Below are 22,715 nucleotides of genomic sequence, written 5' to 3' on the forward strand. Positions count from 1 at the left end.
TTTACACACTGATAACATTTCCTACTGCACTGTAGGAATGAAATGTGGAAGTCTCAGTTTCACGGTTCTGCTGATGTCGAGATTAGCTGGACCCAGTGAAGAAAAGATGAAATCTATTACCAACATTGCTACTAATATTTGTTGCTGAACTACTATAAAGATTCAGGGTGCCTTATAAACCCAGAGGGCCTCAGGACCTACCACCTATCCCCACACAATGCTGCTTGGCTTCTCTCCAGCTCTGTAGGTTTTGTGTGGCTTTCGGGGAGTGGCTGGGCAAAATGCCAAAATCAAAAGCTTAATAATATGTGTGGCTTTCACTACACCACTTACATGTTCAGCGACCACAGTCAACTGAACAGGAACGTCTTTTCCTTTAAAGGCCCTTCTGAAGAGGCATGACAATGAAAACACTTCCTGTTCTTTTTAATCTCCTCACGTATTGCAAAGCCTTATTTCCCATACATACTTTCACATACCTCACTACATTTTCATTATCATTTTGCTCTTAAGGTTTTTATTTGTATTCATTTCTACGTCGCTTAGCTATATGTAACAAACTAGTCTTTTCAGTAATACACATTATCATTCTTTCTGTCTATCCCATGTGTGTCTTGCACAGGAAAAGAAAACACATAATACGTACACTATATGCATTTTTTTCCCCCTTAACCCCATCTATACTGACAGAGTTCTTGGCTTTCTCCATACTCAGGTATTTTTATATCCTCATTCTTTTCGCTACTCATTATTATTATGTTTTTAAACCACACATATATTTTCCTACAGTTTTACTTTATTTAAAATTGGATCCCACGTTGACTATTTTTTTGGAAACCATGACCCATTGCATCACTAGCTCACCTGATTCCTGTCCCTGGCATTTGCATAGCGGAATCGCTGGATGTAATAGAAGACCAGCCACGCCAGCGAGATGATCATCAGCACAATGAAGGAGATGGAGACAAACACCACGGAGGTCCGGCTGACGTACTTCTGCAGGTTTCGTGTTCCAATTGTTATATACATCATCACAGTGATGTTCCTCTCCAGGAGGTTCACTATCTCTTTTCCTTTGGGTTCAGGAATCATTATTGCTACGACATCATCTAGGCCTGTCATAGAGGAGAGGGAAAAGAAACTTTAATTAGAACAGCTGAATGCAATGTAAGAAAATGACAGGAGGATGTGGTAAGGCAATAAAGCCAAGACAGTAACAAAAAGCTTCTCTTTCTCCTCCTGATTTTCATCCTGAGGTAAGCTGGATGGATGTGGGGAAGTTTTGAACTGGAACCAGTTACACAGTTTGTTCCTATAAAGCTGATGGCTGTAAGATACATAAAACACATTTCATGGTTTGACAAACACAGGCATCCAGTTCTGCTGAGGCTTGTTTAGCAGAATAGTGCTGTAATCACCACAGAAAGAGGGATGTGTTGGAGCTAGAATAAATCTCTCCAACACCCCATATGCTTATCACAGCCCATTCTGCACAGCCACAAAGCCCCTCCAAATTCCCACTTGGACCAGAAGTGCTTCCAGTCACCGATTCCTACAGGGCTGGAGGGTGAACGCACCAAAGCATTGTTGCTTTTGCCCAAGGCCAGAGATAGGAGAGGGCATGCTGTAAACTCCACTTCTACCTGTACTCTGACTGTGGAAGGAGGACAAAAAGCCACCTACCATGGGACATTCACAAAGGTGGGAAAGGATTGCCTGCCTTCAAACAGAGACTGCATTTAGATGTTACTCCACCAAAACACCCTGGGAAGTATAAGCCAGGTTTTCAAAGACACTTAGATACCAAAAGATTTCAAGAGGAATTTAACAAAATTTCAGATGTACTAAAGAGGACAGGTGGGTAGCATTCAATGGAAAATGTTAACTGTGGTGGAAACTTTTTTCCGTCTGCTGGATGCCTGGATGGCTTGGAGGTACTGAAATAGCCATGACAGACTTATGCTACTCACAGACAAAATACACTGCAGAGCTGGGAACGGAACCCTCCTTTCTCAAGTCTTGGAGCTGAAGTGCAAATTGCTCCACTTTTATGATGAAAAGCCTCACAGAAGGGATACTTCCCTGATTATGAATAGGCCAGTCAATCATTTGGGTGAAATCAGTGGTTTAGCGGGTTCAAAAGAATTTTCAATATCTGTGACAGGCAATTAAGCCTTTCTGTTTAACTGACATTCATCCATAAATTGTAATGATTTTCAGGTATTTTCCTTCCCTTGTCTAGTAAGGCTCCACCTTCTGCAGCCAGGATAAATTTATCTTTGCAACACATCAGATACCTGTTTATTATCGAAGACTAATGCAGACGTTGCCCTTACAGGCTAAGGAGAACTTGCCATGTCTGAAAGCAGCCAAGAAGGGCATCAACGATGTACCATGTCAGTAATTTCCCTACGGTCAGTAAGACAAATTATCTGGAGCACTGCTTATGTTTTTCACAGCTGCTCACACGCCTTACTTAATTCCTTTCTTTAAAGAAAAACTACACCTTCAAATCACTCCGTGTGAAAACCAAACCAACAGCCTCACAAACAGCCCCAGTGTACCCACAGCAAAAAATCCCACAGCCAAAAATACTGAAATCAATTTCATCAACTTCTCTCAAAATCCACCACTCTGATCCTCTCCTTTGTCTAGAAAGGCCATCTAACATCATCTTCACTGTGATGTAGGACATGGTATGGAAGATACTACCTGAAAATCCATGCTGATGGGAGGGACGGATGCAATAATGTTTTCAGTAGAAAATACAGGTAGCGTCTTAACTGTTTGGTTATCCTTAACCTAAAATGCCTTTTAAAGATGCTTTTAGCATCTTTACTACGTCTAATTCATTTGAACGGAGCTCTGTAGAGAAATATACATAGGAGACAATGGCCATACATAACACACTGCAGCTGAAGAATCACATTCAATTAATTATGAGATTACTATATCTCTAATAACAAAACAAGGATTTCACAGTCATTTCCTACCTTCTTTCTTTAATATCAAAGAGAGGGACAAACATTTTGATCCCCTGGATGACTTTGACCTCATTCCTGTTCTTTGGCACTGTGCTTTCAGATCAAACTACAGTGCAGCTTTCAATCTTGGATTCACTGTGGAAGCATGATGGAGTGATGCTCCATTGATAAGAGCACAACCACACACATTCCTTCCCTCTCTCATCCCTCCACCTCATTGCTATGATGACCTACTGTCACTACCAGCCTAGGACCTTTCATGGCACTTCACAAGACAAGATACTAAGTATATATTGCCATGGATGTATGCTCAACAAAACTGTGTTTAGAGCAACGAATACTGGGTAGAAACAAAAATTACCAACTTTTCATTTTCCTTTCCTCCCTCACATCACACTGTTTTTATATTAGCAGTGTTTCAGTTATCTAATGGCAGATGGAAAGCCTGTCTATGTAGGAAAACTATACATATTCTGAAAGGTAAATAATGCAAGGAGCCATCAATCCTAGAGGTGATTTCTATGCTCAAGTACACGTTTGTTCAACAGACTTCAGAAACACTATCTGGTAACATGTACTGATGCTTCTCTTGTGAGCTAGATGCTAACAATGCCTTTCATTACATCCACAATGGCAGCTGCACTTTGTGGCACTCTTGTTACCTAACACATTTCTTTTCTTTTTCTGGCCAAGATTAACGCAGACATTGACATGATTTTTTAAATAGCTGTCAGGATGAATCAGAGATTCATAAATCAGAGGTATTCACGCTGCAGTGAATGGATTTTCTTCTTCTTCAGCTTAGGAAACACTTAACATATCAGTGTTCTCTCCTTACGTGCCGATAACAAAACAAGGTAGAACTTGAAGGCATTCGGGATGCTTAAACTCCCTTCAGTTTGCTGAAGCATATCCACCTCACCGAATATTTCTGGGTGGAGAGTACATGCCACTGATCTGCAGGCAGCAGTTCAGCTTCTGAGCTCTGCATTCCCTTGTATTATGTAGCACTGCCAACGGGGCCAAGCTTTGCTGGCTCCAGAGGAGAAATACTGCAGCTCTCTGTACTGTCTCAGCTTGGCTTCCAGTCACAGGATAACCCTTGTGGCGAATCCATCAGTGGCAGAACAGTTCTACCAAGCCGTGGCTGCTTTGTTCACTTAAAAAGAGTTGTTCTGGAAATAATTCTGAATCACCCAGGCACTATTCCATTCTGCATGGGTCATCCTGAACTCTTCCTCACCCCAGCCTGCAGGACAAGGAATAACTTTTCGCCACCGTCCATGGACAGGAGAAAATACGGAGGGAGGGAGGGAAGGAGGTGGATGCAAAGAGCCTGCGGTGAGATCCAGCTCTCCTCTGCCTCCTGCATGAGGTGGCGCTCAGGAAAGCAACAATAACATCAGAGAGTATTTTCAATGACAAGATGCGCACTTAAGAAGAATACCTGGGAGAGCCTCTCCAAACCTTCCTCCTCCCCACAGCCCTGGCTGTGAAATACATTTCAGCTGGGATGCTTTTTAAGCCAAGCTGCAAACTTTTTCAACTATAACAATCTATTCACAGGTGACAGAAGAAAAGAAAGACTTTGGGGCTCTGTAACAGATGGCTTTTGTAGCTCTTACAACTCAAGAAATGAAGAGATTTTATGACCAGAAGATGTATGTAACATCTTGCACCTTGTAGACAGGTTTTGGCAACAATCCTGTGACGTTCCTTGATTCTGCTTTGGGAGCTGCAAAGTGATATTGAAAATGGTCCTCTGTTCTCTTAATTAGCAAGTAGGACCAGCAGTGGAGGGCTGCTTCTTTAATGCTTTGTCAGTATTTGATTGAGGCTCTAAGATGTATCAGAAACATACCACTTGTCAGAAGATTTACTTCTTCATGCTTGGCAACTGCCTGAAGACAGAGAAATAATTAATGGAATTACTTGAATAGAATTCTAATTTGGGAGGTATATAGGACATCTTCGAGAAGAGCCATCTAAACGTCAGTATGGGTTTCTCTTAAATTGTACATCAAAATCAGCTACTAAAGCGTTTCCTTTCACAGACTCTGTAACAGAAAATTCAGATATAATTTTTAGAGTTCAGAAATTGCCTTAACATGAGATTGCTCATAAATCACAGAATCACAAAATTGTAGGAGTTGGAAGGGACCTCTAGAGCTCATCGAGTCCACCCCCCTGCCAAAGCAGCTCCCTAGCCCAGGTTGCACAGGTAGGCGTCCAGGTGGGTCTGGAACATCTCCAGAGAAGGAGACTCCATCACCTCTCTGTGCAGCTGTGCCACTGCTCCGTCACTGCACTGTGAACCTGGTCTGTGCTGGAGGACAGGACCAAAAACCTCAAAGGATGGCGCAAGAAGCTAAGCAACTCTTCCTTTACACCTTGCTTCCAATGAGCTCAGCAGCCCAGTCTCACCTGATGAGAGCTGGATCTCAGTTCTTCTGTTCTTTATGGTACAATTATAAACTGACCAGAATATCATCTGATCTCTATTTTCTTTTCCCTTTAGAAATAACCACAGGCTTAAATTACATTTTTGCGAGCTCAAAAATTACTTTTGGAAATCAAAGCAATATTTTTAGGAAAACTCATTTCTGAGTTTCAACTGTTTCAGAGGTGTAGTATTGTAAACACCATTTAAATGCAATCTTGGAATTTTACGTAGGCCACCTGTGAAGAATTATCTGAGTGAAAGGATAATACCCTGCAGGAGCTCTCTTTCATGGAGTATTCACAGCACCGGTCTCAAATTGAAGCATCAGTAAAGGAGACTAGAGGAAAAAAATGGCAAAAAGAGCAACATACAGTAGGTGACAGTTATGCACAGTTGATACATCATATATCCTAGGTGAAATGACTACAGGCTGAGATCCACAACCTCTTCCAAGGAACTATCTCTGTGCCAGAGGACTAGAAAGGACACCAAATTCTAATCAGGTTTCATAACAGATATAGGCAAATACAGGTACTTTCAAGGTTATTCAGTGTGGCTCCTCACCAAAAACACTTAAAAGTCATCTAGCCATCTCTGAATAAAATGGGAATGGCCTGAAGGGGAAATAAGAGTTTAAAGCAGGTCCTTTGCACTGCAAAACAGAAAGCTACCAAATAGCAGATACCCAGGAACCACAAATCGCTGAAGGATAGGAAAGCAGAACACAACATCCACCCTGCTTAGGTTATTCCCCAGTTAGGCATTGTTTTTGTTGTGTTAGCCTTTTATTTATTTATTTTACCAAACAGTGGACCACAGGCTAGACAGACTTTTGGTCTTAAAGGGTAGACTTGTTTTTATGTTAACTGAGCACTGAAATTTGCATCCGCCCAGAACAGAAATAAGATTAAGTCAGGTCTTGACAGCAAAACTAAAGGGCCAAGTCAGAGGTCTGATGAAGCCAAGAACCCCCTTTGCAATGGGGAAGGCACACCTGCATCTGCAGCCTACAACACACAAGAGAAGGGCTTGGGCTCAGACAAGTGGTGCCTTCCAAAGCCCAGCTACGGTCAGAGCCAGGAGAAAAGGTCTGTTCTCATCCCGCAGTGAGGACAGGCTGCAGAGCAGCATGGGATGCACGAGACTTTTGCTTGCTGCCTGCCAGGAAAGGAGGGCAGAAGCACAGCCCTTGACCCTCAGTGCTGCTACAATGCAGAGCCAAGTCCCTCCTAGCGAGCACAGCCAGAGGAGAAAAACGCACAGGGAAAGGCCAGAAACAAGGACAGTGTAGCAGCACGTAATTCCATTTCAATGGGTGGCATAGGCACTTGAGTTTTCACAGTGTGCTTTTTTTTCCCTTATTATACCAGAGCCCTTGCTTTGCAGTGATGTGGGTTCTTTCATCTCCTCCCATCCCTATTTCCACCCTGCTTTCCTATATCAGTGTTTATAAGCAGAGAGAGATTTTCTTCAGCTTATCCTCTGCCTCATTTCCCGCTCCTCTTTGGCACCGCTAGCACCCTCCTTGGTCCCCTGCCCATCTTCCAAAACACTTAGCTGTAAATCAGGTCTCCTTTTAAGGCAAGTGCAGTGTCTGCTACAAAGAGGAGTGACACCTTTTCCCTCCAGCAATTCCTTTTCCATATTATAAAAGAAGGAAACTGTTCTGTGTAAACTCTTTTTTTTTTCTTCCTTAGACTATCTTATTGTCACAAATAATTTCTCTCTGCAGAAGTACAAATATCTAATAGGACAGTTAGAGAAAAAAAAGACACTGATGTTAATGACTGGCTGCAGTATTTAAATAACTGATACTGAAGTTTTCTCTTTGGTCCTGAGGTGAACAACAATAACCTCCAGCTGAGATATTCTCGGTTCATTTCTTTTGATGCTGAAACCAGGAGAGGCAAGATGCTTCTGGCTGTGATCTTCTCAGCAAAAAGCAGTCTCGGCCACTTTTTATTACTGTTGAGGGAGAAAGAAATTTCTGTTCATGTTTTTGTAATCAGCGCTGAACATGTCAAGGCTGTAAGAGCTCAGAACATATTGACTTCCTCTAATTTTATGCAGAAACTGCAGCAAAGGAGAAAGAAGTAAACAGCTATAAAACTTACAAAATCCAGCTCAGTGTGATAGCTGCATTCATCCTGGGCTTTCTTCCCATAATGTCAGCTCATCAGTCTGCTGAACTAACCAACACTAATGAATCAGCATGCTGTTATTTATTCACACTTAATTACAGAAGAAAAAGGGTGGTTCTCCAAGAGGTTTCCATAGACCCCAGCCCAAACCATGGCATGAGCTTTAAGACTTCCTTACCATAGCCAAGAAAGTGCTTAAATATAACCGTGTATCATTTGTACTGAAGATGCCTCTGGAAATCCCCTCTGTTTTCTAAACAGTATTTGATGACACGTGCCACTTGCTCTAAGTTCTCTGTTCTGGAACTTGCCTTGCAATGCTTTGCATTTTTCTCATGTACAAGGTGACCAGAGAGAATCCTTTGGGCAGGTCTTACAGCTAGGATAGGCTTAGGCTCCAACTCGTAGCAAAACACGCCACAGCGATAACCTTTCCAGGGCTGTGGCAAAACACACCCACTACCTAAGCAGAAGCCGCCTTGCTATCTTCAATGGAATTATGCCAAAAGAAAACATGTCTTAAATACCATCTGAAGCAGCTGTGATAGAGTGCAGTCCAAACACAAGCCACTTCCTGTGCCTGGCACTGCTAGAGCAGTATAAATATATTTTCATTTACAAATGGGGAAGCTTAGCACACATGTTGAATGATTTGACAAAGGGGTCACTGAAGATAAGTGCGTGGCTTGTCACAGCACCTTGCCTTAAGCCCTCCTCCCTTCAAACTGCAGATCCCTTCTCAGGTACACCTGTATTTGGGGTTTGCACTGAATGGAAGAGAAAAATGAGGTCAGTAGTTAATACCAAAACAACGTGGGGAGGTTTGCAGTGTCTCCCACAACACCCTACCCAGGGATGTGCCAGCAGCCAGGAGTAGTGAAAGCCTACACAAAGCACAGCTTCCTACTGCAAATACACATTCAGCCCACAGCCAGCTGCAGCACACACCTGGAATTCCTCCTTGCAAACTTTAACCCCATGCCTTGACAAGACCTGAACACGTATGAAACACACAGGTACGCAAAGAGCAGTGAAGTACTCAGAGATAAAATCAGAGGAAGCAAATAAACAGTGCTGGAAGTAACTGGGGCTGCTGTTTGCATAATTGATTAACCTATATGGAATCATGTCCTGCTAACAGAGTTACGTTCTGCTTGTGTTTTGCAAAGTTGGTGAGCAAAGAATATTGAAAACACACAGGAAAATTAGGAAATAACCATGAGATTATACACAGGAAAAAAAAAAAAACACGTAGTCATTACCATGCAGATTAATCAACAGCTTTTCGTCTACATTTAGAGACAAAAGCAGTGACTTTTTGGTGTTGCAACAAATTCTGCTCATTTACTCATGAAATCAGAGAAGACATTAAAAATAAACAAATACTAGTGCCACATGCAAAATAAACAGCATTCGAATGTGGAGAGTAAAATATTGTTAGGAGCTTCGCGAAGAATTAAAAAGAGGAAAAGAGAGAGAGAGGAACAGGGAGAAATGTGTAAAAAAAAAATCTCATTTCATCTGAAACACCCATGTTCTGAAACCATGTTTCAAGCATTTCTAGCACAGCTGGAAATATCTCTCAAGCCCATGAGGTTTCATCTGCAACTCCAGCTGAGAACTGTTAATTACAGAAAACAGACAGGGACCAGAAGAGGTTTTTTTAATCACTGGTTCTCATCATTGATCCTATGACTGGGACAGCATCAATTCCCAACAGAAGCCCAGACATCTTCAAAGGCTTTCAGAGTCTTGCAGCACCCTGATACCCTTTTCACCTCTCACTGCAGTACCTGGGTGCAGCAGATTAACCCACCAGTTAGCACAGCTCATCTGCCTTGGCATCCAAATCAGCAAGCAGGGACAGCTCAAGAGAGCTGTAGTTTCCCCATGACCTTCCCAGCCCCATTTTTACACTGAACCAAGGACCAAGCATTGCAGTCTGGAGAAAAGGTAATATGGCAACACTACTGCTGGCAGAGGGGTAACTATGCACTATGTTGTGCCATCAACCTGCCACTTGGAGAAGCTTTACAGGACAACTGATTTTCTCCAGAGAAGGGAAAACTTCCCGAAAGAGGTCCTCAAATTCCTTTGCCTATCAATCCAACACAGAAAATCCCCAAACCAAAAGATAAAATGCTGCTGGGTGTGTTCTAGTGCAAGTGAGCCCTAATCAGCTGGGTGAGAATAAGGCTCAAGCAGCAATCCTGAAACTCTGGAATTGCTATAGGGAGTCCCCTCTTCCTTAATTCAGAAAAAAAAACTTGGCCAGGAGTGAGAAAGCATCAGTTACCTGTATTGCTCTGCACAGTGGGGGTGGAAGTAGAAATGGCTGACAAGAACAGTGAAAGGAAATGTTGCAGAAGGAAGAAAGTGGTGGAAATGAATGGCAAATGTGAAACAAAACAAATAAACCTAATTTCAGGGAAAAGGCCAGGAGCACCTGAGCAAAATGAAATGAGAAATAAGCTAAATCTGAGGGGAAGCATTGCTGACGTCAAAGCTGTACACCCCTGTGTCACTAGATTTTTCTGGAAGATTTGCAGACTCCTATGACAGGAGGCCTTAGTTGTCTCTTTGAGTCCTGTCTTGCTCAATCATTCCTTGTACCTTTGAACATACTTTTCCATATAGGGGTTGGATAGGTTTGATTAACAGTGGCATGCTTGCCAATGCTGTTTCTAGTTGCTGCCATCTTAAAGAAAAAGACTGAAGAAAAGGTCTTCAGTCATTCTGCTCAGTGTAAGTCACAGCCACAAGCCTTCATCTTTGTCACCTCATGTTAGCATCACAGGGATGATCGATGCCACAAGTCTTTGTACCGTCCACAAAGGTAGCAGTCTAGCTTTCATGTAGAATTAGCTTTCTTTCGTTCTTAATCAATGATAACAAATCATTCAGCTACGAAGAAACTCTGAAGTTTCCTCAGTTCATGTAACCTTTCTTTGTACTGCTTCCCAACCCTTCAAAAAACATACATTCCTTGGGGCCCGGAAGGAGCCACGCATCTGACCTGAAGAGAGCCCTCTGAGAGTAAGCCAAGGGAGGCAGGACAGGCAGGGCACCAGGAGCCATCCACTGCACATTAGTAAAGGCAAACCTCTCTACATACGTTATGCTTCATTGGATCTTAGCAGCTCACTGTGCTTCTGTGGCCTCAGACACTCCCCAGCTCACCAGCTACACTGTACCGCTGAAATGGCAACTGGTGGATTTTTTAACTCTCCCACCAGACCTCCTAAAAACCAGACAGAAGTTGAAAAACCCATCAGAGAGTCATTTCAGTGATACCACGTGGGAAGAACCCTGTATAGATGCCACGGGTGGCACCGTTGCTAGAGACAGTCTAGGTTTAAGGAGAACACAACTGATTGGAGATAGGAACCCAAGGTGCTTAGTACCTCGAAGGAGACCAAGTGAAAAAGGACTTCAGAGGTGCCAGCTGCAAGTACCCACGTCACCAGATGCCAGCACCACACGTCCTCCAGGTCTGTAAACAATGGGAAAGAAGTCACTCTGGGGGTACTGAATGAAGCCAAGCAGAGGAAGAAAGGAGAGGAGGAGAAATGTGAAAGGCTGCGTCAGCTGCCTCCTTCAACATGTCATCCAACTCAACCACTGGACACACCCCAGTCAAGCCCATAAACCAATTAGAAATGAACATTTGTAACCTCTGGCTCCTTATGAGCCATAAAAAAATAATAATAATAAAAGAAAAAAATAAAGTCTTCAAATTTTGGAATTAAGCAAACACCTCAAAATAGGGAGGCATGCGTCTTATTTTGTTTTGCATCAGATATAAACAAGGATAATAAGGTCTGTCTTGTTTTTGCTTAAGCCTTGTATGCTCAAGAACTTTGTGAAGGAAACCTTCCATCCTGAGGAAGCTGCAGGACTGCAGAACCTTCGGTCCATCCATTTCAGGTGCTCTTGTTAAAGGCCACTTACAACAAGGGAATTGTAGCATATAATGAAATCAGAAAGGTAAAAGTAGTGAAAAGAAGACAAAAATCACAGAAAATTTTGTTATTAAACTTGAATAAAACTCATATCCTTTCTCACAAAATCAATTCTTACATCACTAGTCTCTAATACCATTAATTTTGCATATGTCCTGCTGTCCATACAATCTCTTAGGTAAGCAACACTTAAAATGTCTAAGTAAATGTAAAAAGGAGGGAAAAAAAAGAGAGATAAATGTTACGTCTTAAGCCTTTCCTGTATTATAACAGGCATAAGCTCAAACAAAATTGGATTTTGAATCAATAAAGTTAAATTCCCTATGCTGGGGAAAACCAGTTTAAAACCGTTTTTAAGAATATCGATGCCAGAGAATGCAAGAGTACAATAAAACTTCCAGGGATGCTTCACACGTCAGGGAGAAGGTCTGGCAGGTGAAAACTTTGATTTTTAGCTATAATATTAGGGTTTCGAAAGACATAAATCAAGGTAGAGATTGGGTTTATGTGACAAAAAGAATAACGAAAATAGAGGTGCAATTGAGAACAACTGAAATAAAATTCAGAACAAGTCACCCAAAAAACACTGATGGTGAGGGGGGATGTTTGCTTCAGTGAATTCCTAGATTTATTTATTTTTACGTTTTTGTTGGTGAGGTTTTTTTTGTTTGTTTTTTGTTTGGTTGCTTTTTCCTACCCAACTAAGCTATATTAGTGTTGTTAATATCCTCCTGACTGATTCAACTGCCAGCTCTGTAGTTTGGCCTAGGGCTGATTTAACCATGTCTGATGTCTGCTTCTGCTCAGTCTAAGTCAACAAGCAGCCTGAGCCCTGCCTCTCACAGCAGAACATGTGGCAGCTGCTGGATTCTCTGTGTACCACTGGATCTGCCAAGCTCTCTCTGTGCCAGTCTTTAGCTACACACTGGTGAGTTCAGCTGAGCTGTCTAGTGTCAGACGTTTGCTTCTCTGAATTCGACTCTGTCTAGAAATGATTTTCTGATTCCACCGAGAGGTCGGATGTTCTTCCCTAGAGCAGTAACACCGTGGTATTCTCCACTGTAATGTAGTAGGTAAATATCATCAGCTTAGAGAGGGGCAAGTAGTCTAAGTCACAGAGAAACTCAATAGAAGAGCTGGAACCACCCTGTTTTCCCAGCTCACCCATTCAGGTCTGCAAGCTCCCCTTCTGGCTCCACTAAAACCTAGGGAAGAGCAACCCAAAGTACCAATGACTTGTGCTGCAAAATAAGGAACGTTTTCTGATACATTAGTTCTTGCACTTAGTGCAACTCCCCAAACATACCTAGTAATGCTCCTGAGCATAACCCAGCCCAACCTCAAACCACAGCACAGCCTGTTTTCTCATATGAAACAGCACAACAAAGCAGACTGGCTGCAGGGGAAAGCTGCCACAGCTTACCTGGGCCTCGGCCCCTGAGGTGATTCACTGAGCCTGAACTCACCTACGAGCAAGGTGGTGCTTTGAGGAACCACGAGCCAGGCTATGCAAACCAACAAGAGAAAGGAAAAAAAAAAAAAGGAGAAAAAAAAAGAAGAAAAAAAAAGAAGAAAAAAAAGCGAGACTCAAATCTGGAAAGCAGTTAGCCTGACTGGACAGTCAACCAAACGAAAAAGCAACACACTAGGACAGAGTTCAAGGTTAACCTTGTGGCAAAAATAAGTATGATCCTAGGATTTATAAACAGGAAACAGTGAGCAGAAACAGAGGCACCAAGAGTAAAATCAGAATAATGCAACTGTTCAGAGCTGCAGGGAAAGCATCTCAGGGAGGCCCAAAGCGTATGCAGATCTCTGTTTATTGAAAAGAAGACCAGAAGGTGACTTGATTGTATTTATGCACAAACATATCTCGATATATCTACATGCCCTCGGAAAATAATGGTTAGTAGTACAGCCTATGTCTACATGGAATAAAGGTACAGCTAGAATCAACAGCTGGAATCTTACAGTATATATTTCAATTCATAAATAAATAAAAATCAACAGTGAGTGTGATTAAATGGGGAAAAGGATCTATTTATCTACTGAGCACGTCCTTTGGGATGTTTTATGTACTCAGCTACTACAGGAGAAATTGACTGAAACAGATAAGATTAGAAAAAAACAAAACATTTCTTTGTGATTTTTACAACGGGCACTCCAGCTTCACGGAGTAGGTTGGATGGAAGGAAACCAAGCATCATCAAGTTCCAATCCCCCACCACAGGCAGGGCCACCACTTCTCAGAAGCCTGTAAACTTCTGGGTAGTAAGCTTCTCAGGTCTAGAACATGTCCAGCTGTCATAAGAACAAAGTCTGACCAAATATGAACATTACTGAGTTTCTTTCCACGTGGGCAAATGTTCAATTAACTGTTCAGCAAGGGTTTGCGATCGGTTTGGTTGTCAATATCTGCCATTAGAACTGTAACTCCCAATGCTTAACGTAACCCAGGTACTGAAATGAGACTGTTAGATGGGAGGTTCAAGATTAGCACACATCACCATTCATACACAGCAGTGTCACTACAGAATTCCTTCATAGAGCTGGGCTCGTTGGCTCCGGGAGCAAGACCAGAGAGGCACTACAAGCAGTGTGCTACAAAAACACATACCATCATCCATACGGAGATGTTCCAACCCCAGCACAGAGCAGAGTTGAAGCAAGAAACAAAACAAACAAAAACGAACAGAAAAGAGGAAAAACTCCACAATTGAAATACAGGAGAAGTGTTTTTTTTCTCTTGGACACACAGCTTCTTTTAAAAATCCTTATAACGCACACCTTGCCATGGCAGCAATATGAACATCTCAAAAGCACACTTGTACTATATGAAAAGCAAATGGCTTATGAACTTTACCTTTCCAATTTACAACAACATAGGGAAAGTATGGATTACCATTCAGAAGTCATGGACCTTTTCTCCACAAATCCAGTTCTTCCTACAATGAAATCGAAGTTAAATCTTCCACTGGTTTATAATGATGCAGGATCAGAGCCTTAGTATGTAAGGCTAATTATGTCAGGTCTACTGAAGGGAAGGAAAAACATACTGCTACTGAAAAAAAGCTGGCTGCTTTTATTTATACACTGCCTTTTGGACATCAGGCTTCAAGACAGCACCTTAGAGGACTTATTTTCCTGGCACAGGATATGAGCAATTCCTATTGATTATGCATGGAAGTTACAGGCATCCTGGAGAAAGGGAACAGGGCCCCAAATGTCCTGGCAGGTGTAAGAGAAAACTTTTTCTTAACCTGCTACAGCATTTCCAGAGTTTTACAGCTTCTCACTGTCAGCAAAGTAGAACTGCAGTCTTCACAAAACGCCGTTTCAAACAGCAGCCAAAGGCACTGTCACTGTTTAGCCCTGGTTAAAACAACTCCACAAGCACATTTCAGAAATGTTATTCCCTAGGAATTATTTAAAAGAATTAGTAATTATTGAAGAACAGTCCTCCCTGTAGACAAAGATATCCCTTCTTCTGTTCAGTGGTTCTTTTTTCTGCTGTCAAATGCATGTAGGCATGATGAGAAGGAAAGGGCTATAGCTCTGATGTGCTTTCACATCTCTGTTTTTCTTTCCAGATGCCACTATTTTTATGTCGCTGTTACTAAGTCCTATAGAGATGTACATTTCATAATCGAATGATACAGATAAATTAATTTTCCTTATGCTTACAGAGTGCTTTGTAGCTTTTCAAATATTGCCATCACAGACTTAGGAAAATGTACGGTTTGAATCAGGTTGAGAGAGATCTCTGACCACATTACAGTGGCTGTGCAGGGTATGTACACAACTGCATATTTCTGTTGATATGTGCTACATTAGGCAAGGAAAACCTTGTGTTTCTTAAAACTGCTACTTATAACATCAGTGTAGTTAAGAGTAATCTCCTCCTGTGAAAATATCAGCCAACAGTTTTATTTCAAGCAGTCTTGTAGCCAACAGTTTTTAGTGTTATAATTCACAGAGTCATATTTATTCATTTATTTTCTTAAGATACTTATCACAGAAAGGTTGAAGACAAAATAACAATACAGCAGCATTACCTGCACCACAGGGAGGTACTCTGCATTAATCAAGGCAGTTGCTGTATTCTCCCTATCGACTCTACAGGGAGCAGTCTGGATTCAAGAGAAGAGTCACAGATGGGAGGCCTAGAACTCATGTCATATATGAAAAGACCCAAGATTCTCAAAGAATGTAAACCTTTAGTCTGTACTTGATCTGGAAATGTAAAACGAAGTTCTGCAGTAATCCTCTGGTCCTAGCAAAAAAAAAAAATCAGCATTATTCTGATACTGAATGTAGAAGGCTCAAAAATAGGGGTCTGGGACTTTTATGACATCCACAACATGAATGCAAAGCAGGCAGAACTGATGGTAACCTGGATGCAAGCAAAGACATAAGGACAGCAGAAGACAAGGAGCATGCAGCTTTGTTCCACCAGAGCTGCACCTGCATCAGGTATCAGAGCTCATGGAAAGGAAAAATGATTTCCTGAGAGGCCATGATACCAAAGGATAGTATCATGGTATTATGTACACGTTTAATAATAATGCAGCACTCTTCATGCTGTAGAGTTTAAATCTCTGAGTCACGAGAAAGGAGCACTGTTATCTCATGGTCCTTCCTGCTAAGATTTCTGATTCTGCTCTGACCACGTTCAGGATGGTTTTAAAGCAGCACATCAGCTACCTAATTCTTATCAAGGTTTTGGAGCTCTTTTAGGGCAGTGCCTCATACTTATGTTCAAGTCAAGTTTGACTAAGTCCCTTCTCGCTTCTCTTCTTTCTGTGCATCCAGACTTTAAGCAACTCAAGGACAGCAGTTCAGCAAATTCAATGCTATTTATCACACAAAGGAAGTTCATAAATAGAAGAGGGAAATACCAAAGCTATAAAGGAATTTAGTCAATAAGCAACGCTCTCTACACAATGCTACAATTTATATAAAAGTTTCCCAAAGAACATGAGTTTGACAGACTCAGGGATTGGCATATTAACAGTCAGCATGTGGAGATAGATGAGCTACTCCAAAAATACACTCCAAACATTAAAACCTGGACAGCCACTTCCAGAAGTGGGAACAGAAAGAATAAAGACCTCAAAATCAATTCAAATCTTCTCCAACTCAGATTTTTGATGATCATTTCTTTAATATTCTTTTAACACAAGACTGAAATAATAAAGAAGTACATTGATAAAGACTTCATACTTGTAAGTTATTCAGATTTCCTTTCTTCCTTGCTGATGGAGGACTGTTTTGTTGTATTTAGCACTGCCATGTTACTAACAATGTAAGATGGAGGAGCATGGATATGGAGCAATGGTTTCAGACAGCTGTCACACTTGCAAACAAAATGAACCTAGCTCAGTAAGAGCCGTGCCTTTTGAACATTCTAGTGCACTGTGAAAAGCATTTAAATCAGTACAGAAAGGGCAACGATGAGGAAGAACGCTCTAATAAAAGCAGACCAAGCTTTGCATCCTCTATGAGCAACAATTACAGTCACCCTTGCCTTAAAATGTAGAGTGATGGCCTAAATGACTTTTTGAGGTCCCTTTCAATGCTATTTTTTGCATGATTCTCAATTACTGCATTGTCGCACTTACAGGCATCATTGTAGGTCCTAAAAATATTCAGCTGGTATGTACTTGTGAAAAAAAAAAAAAAAAGGAAAAAAGAAAAAAGATGAGACAACTATAGAAACAATGCATTCTGTCTGAAACCCTTTTACAGATCAGCTGCTTGTAAGTTTTATCTCAAGATCTGAATACGGGAGGTTAAATCTTAGAAGAAAGACAAGAGAAACACAGGTAAGTTAAATATAGTACTCTAAATGTTGGATGCCTCAGGATGGATGAGCCCATGCCCAAAAACATAAGTAAAGGGGTGCTCAGGTGTGCTCTGACTGAAATTAATGAGTCCTCTGATTTAAAACCTCATCATGGAATTAAGGTCACCTCAGTCCAGCCGGTAACAAGCTACCTATCAAGATGCTCTCCCTGCAGCTTAAAAAGGCTAGATGTTCACCCTCTGCAGACACCTTGCTCTCTTCTTCAAGAAGAAATGGACTTCACCTGACTCATTCAGGTTAGCAGCTTCACTTTTAGATGAATTGGGGAAAAAAAAGAAAGGATTAATTCCCACCAAAGCAATTTATATACTTTGACAAGGCCAGGCCGGATGGGGCTTTGAGCAACCCACTCTAGAGGAAGGTGTTCCTGCCTATAGCAGGGAGTTCAAACTAGATGATCATAAAGCTCCCTTCCAACCCAAACCATTCCATGATTCTATGACTAACCAAAATCTGCAGGAGATGGAGGAACTTGATCTCCATGAACCAAAGGCTGCTCTTAACCCAAAGCTGTTTATCAGTTCACAGTAATTGGTAAAAAGTTGCTGCAAAAAGCCCTTTGGAAAGAATGACCACCCTAATCAGCAACATTTTTTTTTTTTTAAACAAGGAACGAGAGAAAGACCAGGAGTGGAATATGATCTTTTTTTTTTTTTTAATCCTTCATCAGAGGTCATAGCAGAAGAACGTGTTTTTAAAAAGTCAGGCTTTGTCAAGGATCCAGAAGGGAGGTCACTCGGCAATTATCTCAGTAAGATGTGTTGACCTAGAGGTTTAAAATCTGTCAGTCCGTTATATTTTCATTTCCCATGCAGACTTCTTTTGAGGAGAAAACATTGTGGGCAGCTTTTAAATCAGTTCTCCCACGTCAGGCAGACTAGTACAAAACAGCACGAAAAGACAAACAAAGCTGACTTCCAGCTAACCCCGGAGAAACTGGAAGGAAGAATTATCCCAAAACATACATAGTCCTCCTTCTGATTGGAAGCAGTGGCCTATGCAAGTCAATGATAGCTGCTACATAAACACTGACTGGGGTTGCTACCCACCCTAAATGCTACAGAGCAGGAGGACCCTCCAAAAAAAAAAAAAAAAAAGAAAGCAGTTCACCTGCCACACTGCAAATCTACATCTAGTAGCTTTTGCAAGGTTGCTTATTCCAACCTGTGAAGTTTTCAGAGCTTATGAGAAGAACCAACTGAAATTCTCCTATCACTTCTACGTAGGGGTTTACAGTACTGGCTGAAAATCAGCCAGACGTTACCAAGCTGCATATAGGTAACGCCTTCCACAGTTATTAACACATAATACTAAGCTGGAGTGTAGTGAGTTAAGATATTCAGTTCTGAAATTCTCATACAGCTACTCCTGAGCAGAAAAGAGAATCCCATAAGACTTCCTGGGTTTGATAAAATTTTCTTGTGTTTTAAGAACAGAGGGCTGATATATTACTCTAATGTGCTTAACCACTGAGATATTATCAATTCCCCTGTCTTGCTTCTCACTCAAATGTACTTCAACACTAAATGGTCTCTTCTTCACTTGGCTGTAAATATCTGCATGCAGTAACAAGACACCAAATTTACAGCAAATGCTACCCTTTTCAATTTCCTCGTATTAAACCCTCAATATCTTATGAATGTTACGTGAACTGTTCCTGGGGGATTTGGTCTTGAATTATGCATGACTCTTAACACCATCAGTTTCTAACACAATGCTTTCTATAGCTTGCAGTAGTTGCTTAATTCAGTAACTCCTCTAAAACCAACGCGTTTACATTAGAAACAAACGTTTTTATACTCGCTGTCCTCTATTTTCATTTTAGAAAGGAGCAGTTGGAAAACTGAACTGCAGCTGTCGGAAGCCACCACTCTGTGAAACTGTTATATTAGCAAAAAAGTATTTACATACGCATGACATACTCATGATTAATCTTCAAAATAACTCTCTTAGTGCACAGCATTAGTCAAATGCTCTGCTGGCAAAATCTTCCTGGTTTCTCTGAAGTTACACAAGAGCAACTTGAAGGAGCTGAAGAAACTGGACCCAAAAAAGGCTAAAATCTAAAACTGTTAAGACTGGAGACCCTTGTAGTTCTATATCTTGGGCCAAGGTGGGCTGATAGTGGACTTGAAAATGAAACTGCCTGAACTGCACGCAGTCAAGTAGGTGCTTTGTTTCTGTCAGATTTTCAAAGCAGCTTGCTGAGTCAGAGGGAACGAGGGCTGGGGTGAGAAACTTCATGGCATTGTGGAAATTGGCTCGTCCACACTCAACTTCTCCAGATGTTGGACACCAGCTCAGAATGATTGACTTCAGTAATCAAAGAAGGGCAAAAGGGCAACACAACAGGGCTAAGGGTTGGTGCAAGAGTTAAGAGGAGAGACTAGGAAAAAAAAAGCAATAAAAGGAAAAACGTGAACTCCAAAAACAAAAAGAAGATGGAAGGACCTGGACTGCTCCAGCTAGCTCCCACTGTCTGCTGTTCTTTGGAAAAATGAGGTGCAGGGGAGATGGAAGACCATCACGTTAGATCACAGACAGACCAGTCTAGGTTGTGATTCTCCTAGCTATTTGCCATCCCCTCCAGAACCACAGCTGCTCTCAGCATCTTGCACTGCTGAGGCCTTTCAAAAGACCGCTTGGCATATCTCCACCTATTGCCTTCAGGATTTTCTGAGCACCACAGCGACAAGTATCATGCAATTCACACTCTCTTCATGGGCAGAAATACCTAGATGCAAGCAAGGCAGGTATATGAGAAAGGCTGCTTCACAGGCTAAGTAAACACAGCATCCCCAAATAAAATACACACACTTATGACCGTGGGACTCCATACTGAGTTTTCCTGTTATTCTGGCATGGCTGTCTAGTCCATGGCTTATCCCCTAACAGTTATTAATTCAGCCCTGTCACTGCTGGCTGAAATCTCATCTCCGTGATATCAAAAGATGTTCTTCTACCATTTAACCTAGAGATAAAAGTTAAATGCAGTTCTGAAAAAGGTAAGGTATAGTTTAACACGTATTACCAGGCTCTGCTTATTTCACAGCTTCCCGATAGCACTTGCTGCAACCTGCAAGACCTGCCTGTTGTTTTAATTTCATTAAGCTTTTACCTCCTGCCAGTTGCTATGTGTTAGCTAACATCATTTGTTTTCCCACTTATGAAGAGACTTTCTGAAAGCTGAAGCTGCCACTGCACAAATACGCTGTGCTAATCTATTAATGCACCCGGGGTCTGCACCAGGGTGCCCTTGTGATATGCTCCTCAACTGCAGCAGTAATATGGCTAAGGGACAGCAAAGCCTCTGAAAAGCATACACAAGGCACAGAATCACTCACACTAATTAGACTTTGGTCTTCCCTGCCCCTCCCCTTTATATCATGATGTAAAAAGCCAGGCAGCTACAGGAGGTTTCAGTTTTCAGACGTTGTATAAACATCAAGCACTAAATAAACTACTCCTCAGGAGTCATCAAGATCTACAGACCAATGGACCTTACTGACAGAAAGCTGATGCAATAAACACTGTCAAAACAAGACCCATTTTCACTTTTCCTCTAAGCTGTGATCAAACAGACTTGCTACATCATCAGCATGGTTATATACGCTGAGAAACAGTAAGCGTTTATTGAAAAAAGAATGAGTTTAAAAGTAGCCTAGCTCTCAATCCCAGCTCATCTCAGAGAAAAACACACGCATATCAGAAAGATGAGGGAATTGTGAATTTAACTACTTAGGTTATGTTCAGCATTAAAAAGTGACAAAAAAGTAATCACAGCGTTATGAGCTGGTCAAGAGAGTCTGGTAGTGATAAAGTATGGCTCGTTTTTTCCAGAAGGGAAGTTGAGGAGAAAAGTTAATGTGATGAATGTGTTGGCTGTTAATGCCAAATTCCATAGACAACAGCCTGAAATTTAATCCCACGAATCAGTAAAAGGAAAATGCTTGCTTCCAACAGCTTGCTCTCTTAAGTGCTCCTGCCCTGAGCCTGTTCCTGAATGAGCTGCTGTCGCTCAGCCCCCTCTCAGAACACACCAACAAAACAGATTAACTGTTAGATAATCTGATTTAGTGGAAAAAAAAAAAAAACAGGAAAAAAACAAAAAGAAATGCTCCCAGCAGCCACGTCACACACTGCCTGGAAGTACATGGCATCAAGAGTCATGAATATCAGGCTGCAAAGTCTGGTCTTCCCATTGCCTTGTACCAAGTTTGGAAGCACTTCTTTTCCAGCCAAAAAAGGCAAAAGGATTTCATATGGTGACAGTCAGCTCCTTGCCTGAAATACCCACAAAGCACATGGATGTTGCTCTCTGATTTAGATTATTCTAGAACGATAAGCATTGCAGGTTATAAAAAAGTTAACTTCTCTTTCCTTCTAAATGCAGAAAACAAACTTTATGTACATTCTTTAGCACACATTTAGACCCCAGTATGTCATCATCTTTTCATTTTGCTTCAAGCAGCTTTTTTATTAGTTAAACCTTTCCTCTATCCTTGCAGTGATGCTTTCCAATGGGCTTTATTTCTTGGTGTCACGTCAACATAAATGACTGCTTCTGAATTAGAGAGAGATGCTTTTCTCCATCCAAAGAAGTGATTTAAATCACAAAGCACCTTCCATGACAGAAACAGGCAACAGAGCAGAGCAGCTGCTCCTTTTCCACAGCAGCTGGACAGCAGCAAGCTGAAAACATCACAGCATTACACTGGCTTTTCAAAATTAGGACACGAGCTTGCTTTTTGTCATTTGCTCTTTTGCATGCTTACACAGGTGCAAAGAATCTTGATTTGCTTTGTCTGGGCTTCAGAAACAAAACCAGTATTCTGTGTGCCTACGTGATTTGTAAGTATTGTAAAAGACTTTGATGTTTAAGCTCTTAAATGCAGAAAGGGAAAGGAGACGTGCACAAAGATATCAGGAAATACCTGATTCTAAAAGTCACACCCCAGACTATCCTATACCATGTTTCAAGACAAAGTTGTTTACATATTTAAAGAGTGATAAGAGAATTTTGAAATTTTACTCCATTGATTTTAAACAATTTGTTTATAATAATACTAAAGTGAGGTTAAGAGATGGTAATTTTAGTTCACCAAAGACTCTATCCTTAGCCTGCAGAAATCATAGAATCATAGAATGGCTTGGGTTGGAAGCGCTCCCAAGGATCTCTCCAACCGCCACATCTGGTACCAGACGAGGTTGCTCAGGGCTCCATCCAACCTGGCCTTGAACACCTCCAGGGATGAAGCATCCTCAAGCCTCTGTTCCAGAACCTCACCATTCTCTCCGTGAAGAACTTCCCCCTGACAT

The 22,715-nt window shown here is 41.5% G+C and overlaps 1 protein-coding gene across 1 annotated transcript in view; it reads right to left on the reverse strand.

Moving 5' to 3' along the window:
• The window catches only part of RNF150 (ring finger protein 150), a 109,056-nt gene that overhangs the window by 43,383 nt on the left and 42,958 nt on the right, over nucleotides 1–22,715 (reverse strand). The window contains exon 2 of the mRNA XM_065736357.1: nucleotides 865–1,115. Coding sequence (XP_065592429.1) covers nucleotides 865–1,115 — 251 coding nt within the window. The remainder of the gene's footprint in view (nucleotides 1–864; nucleotides 1,116–22,715) is intronic.

The sequence above is a fragment of the Cyrtonyx montezumae genome, unplaced genomic scaffold (genome assembly GCF_038088225.1).
Source record: "Cyrtonyx montezumae isolate F1298 unplaced genomic scaffold, pur_monq_1.0 scaffold_2, whole genome shotgun sequence".
Lineage (NCBI taxonomy): Eukaryota > Metazoa > Chordata > Aves > Galliformes > Odontophoridae > Cyrtonyx > Cyrtonyx montezumae.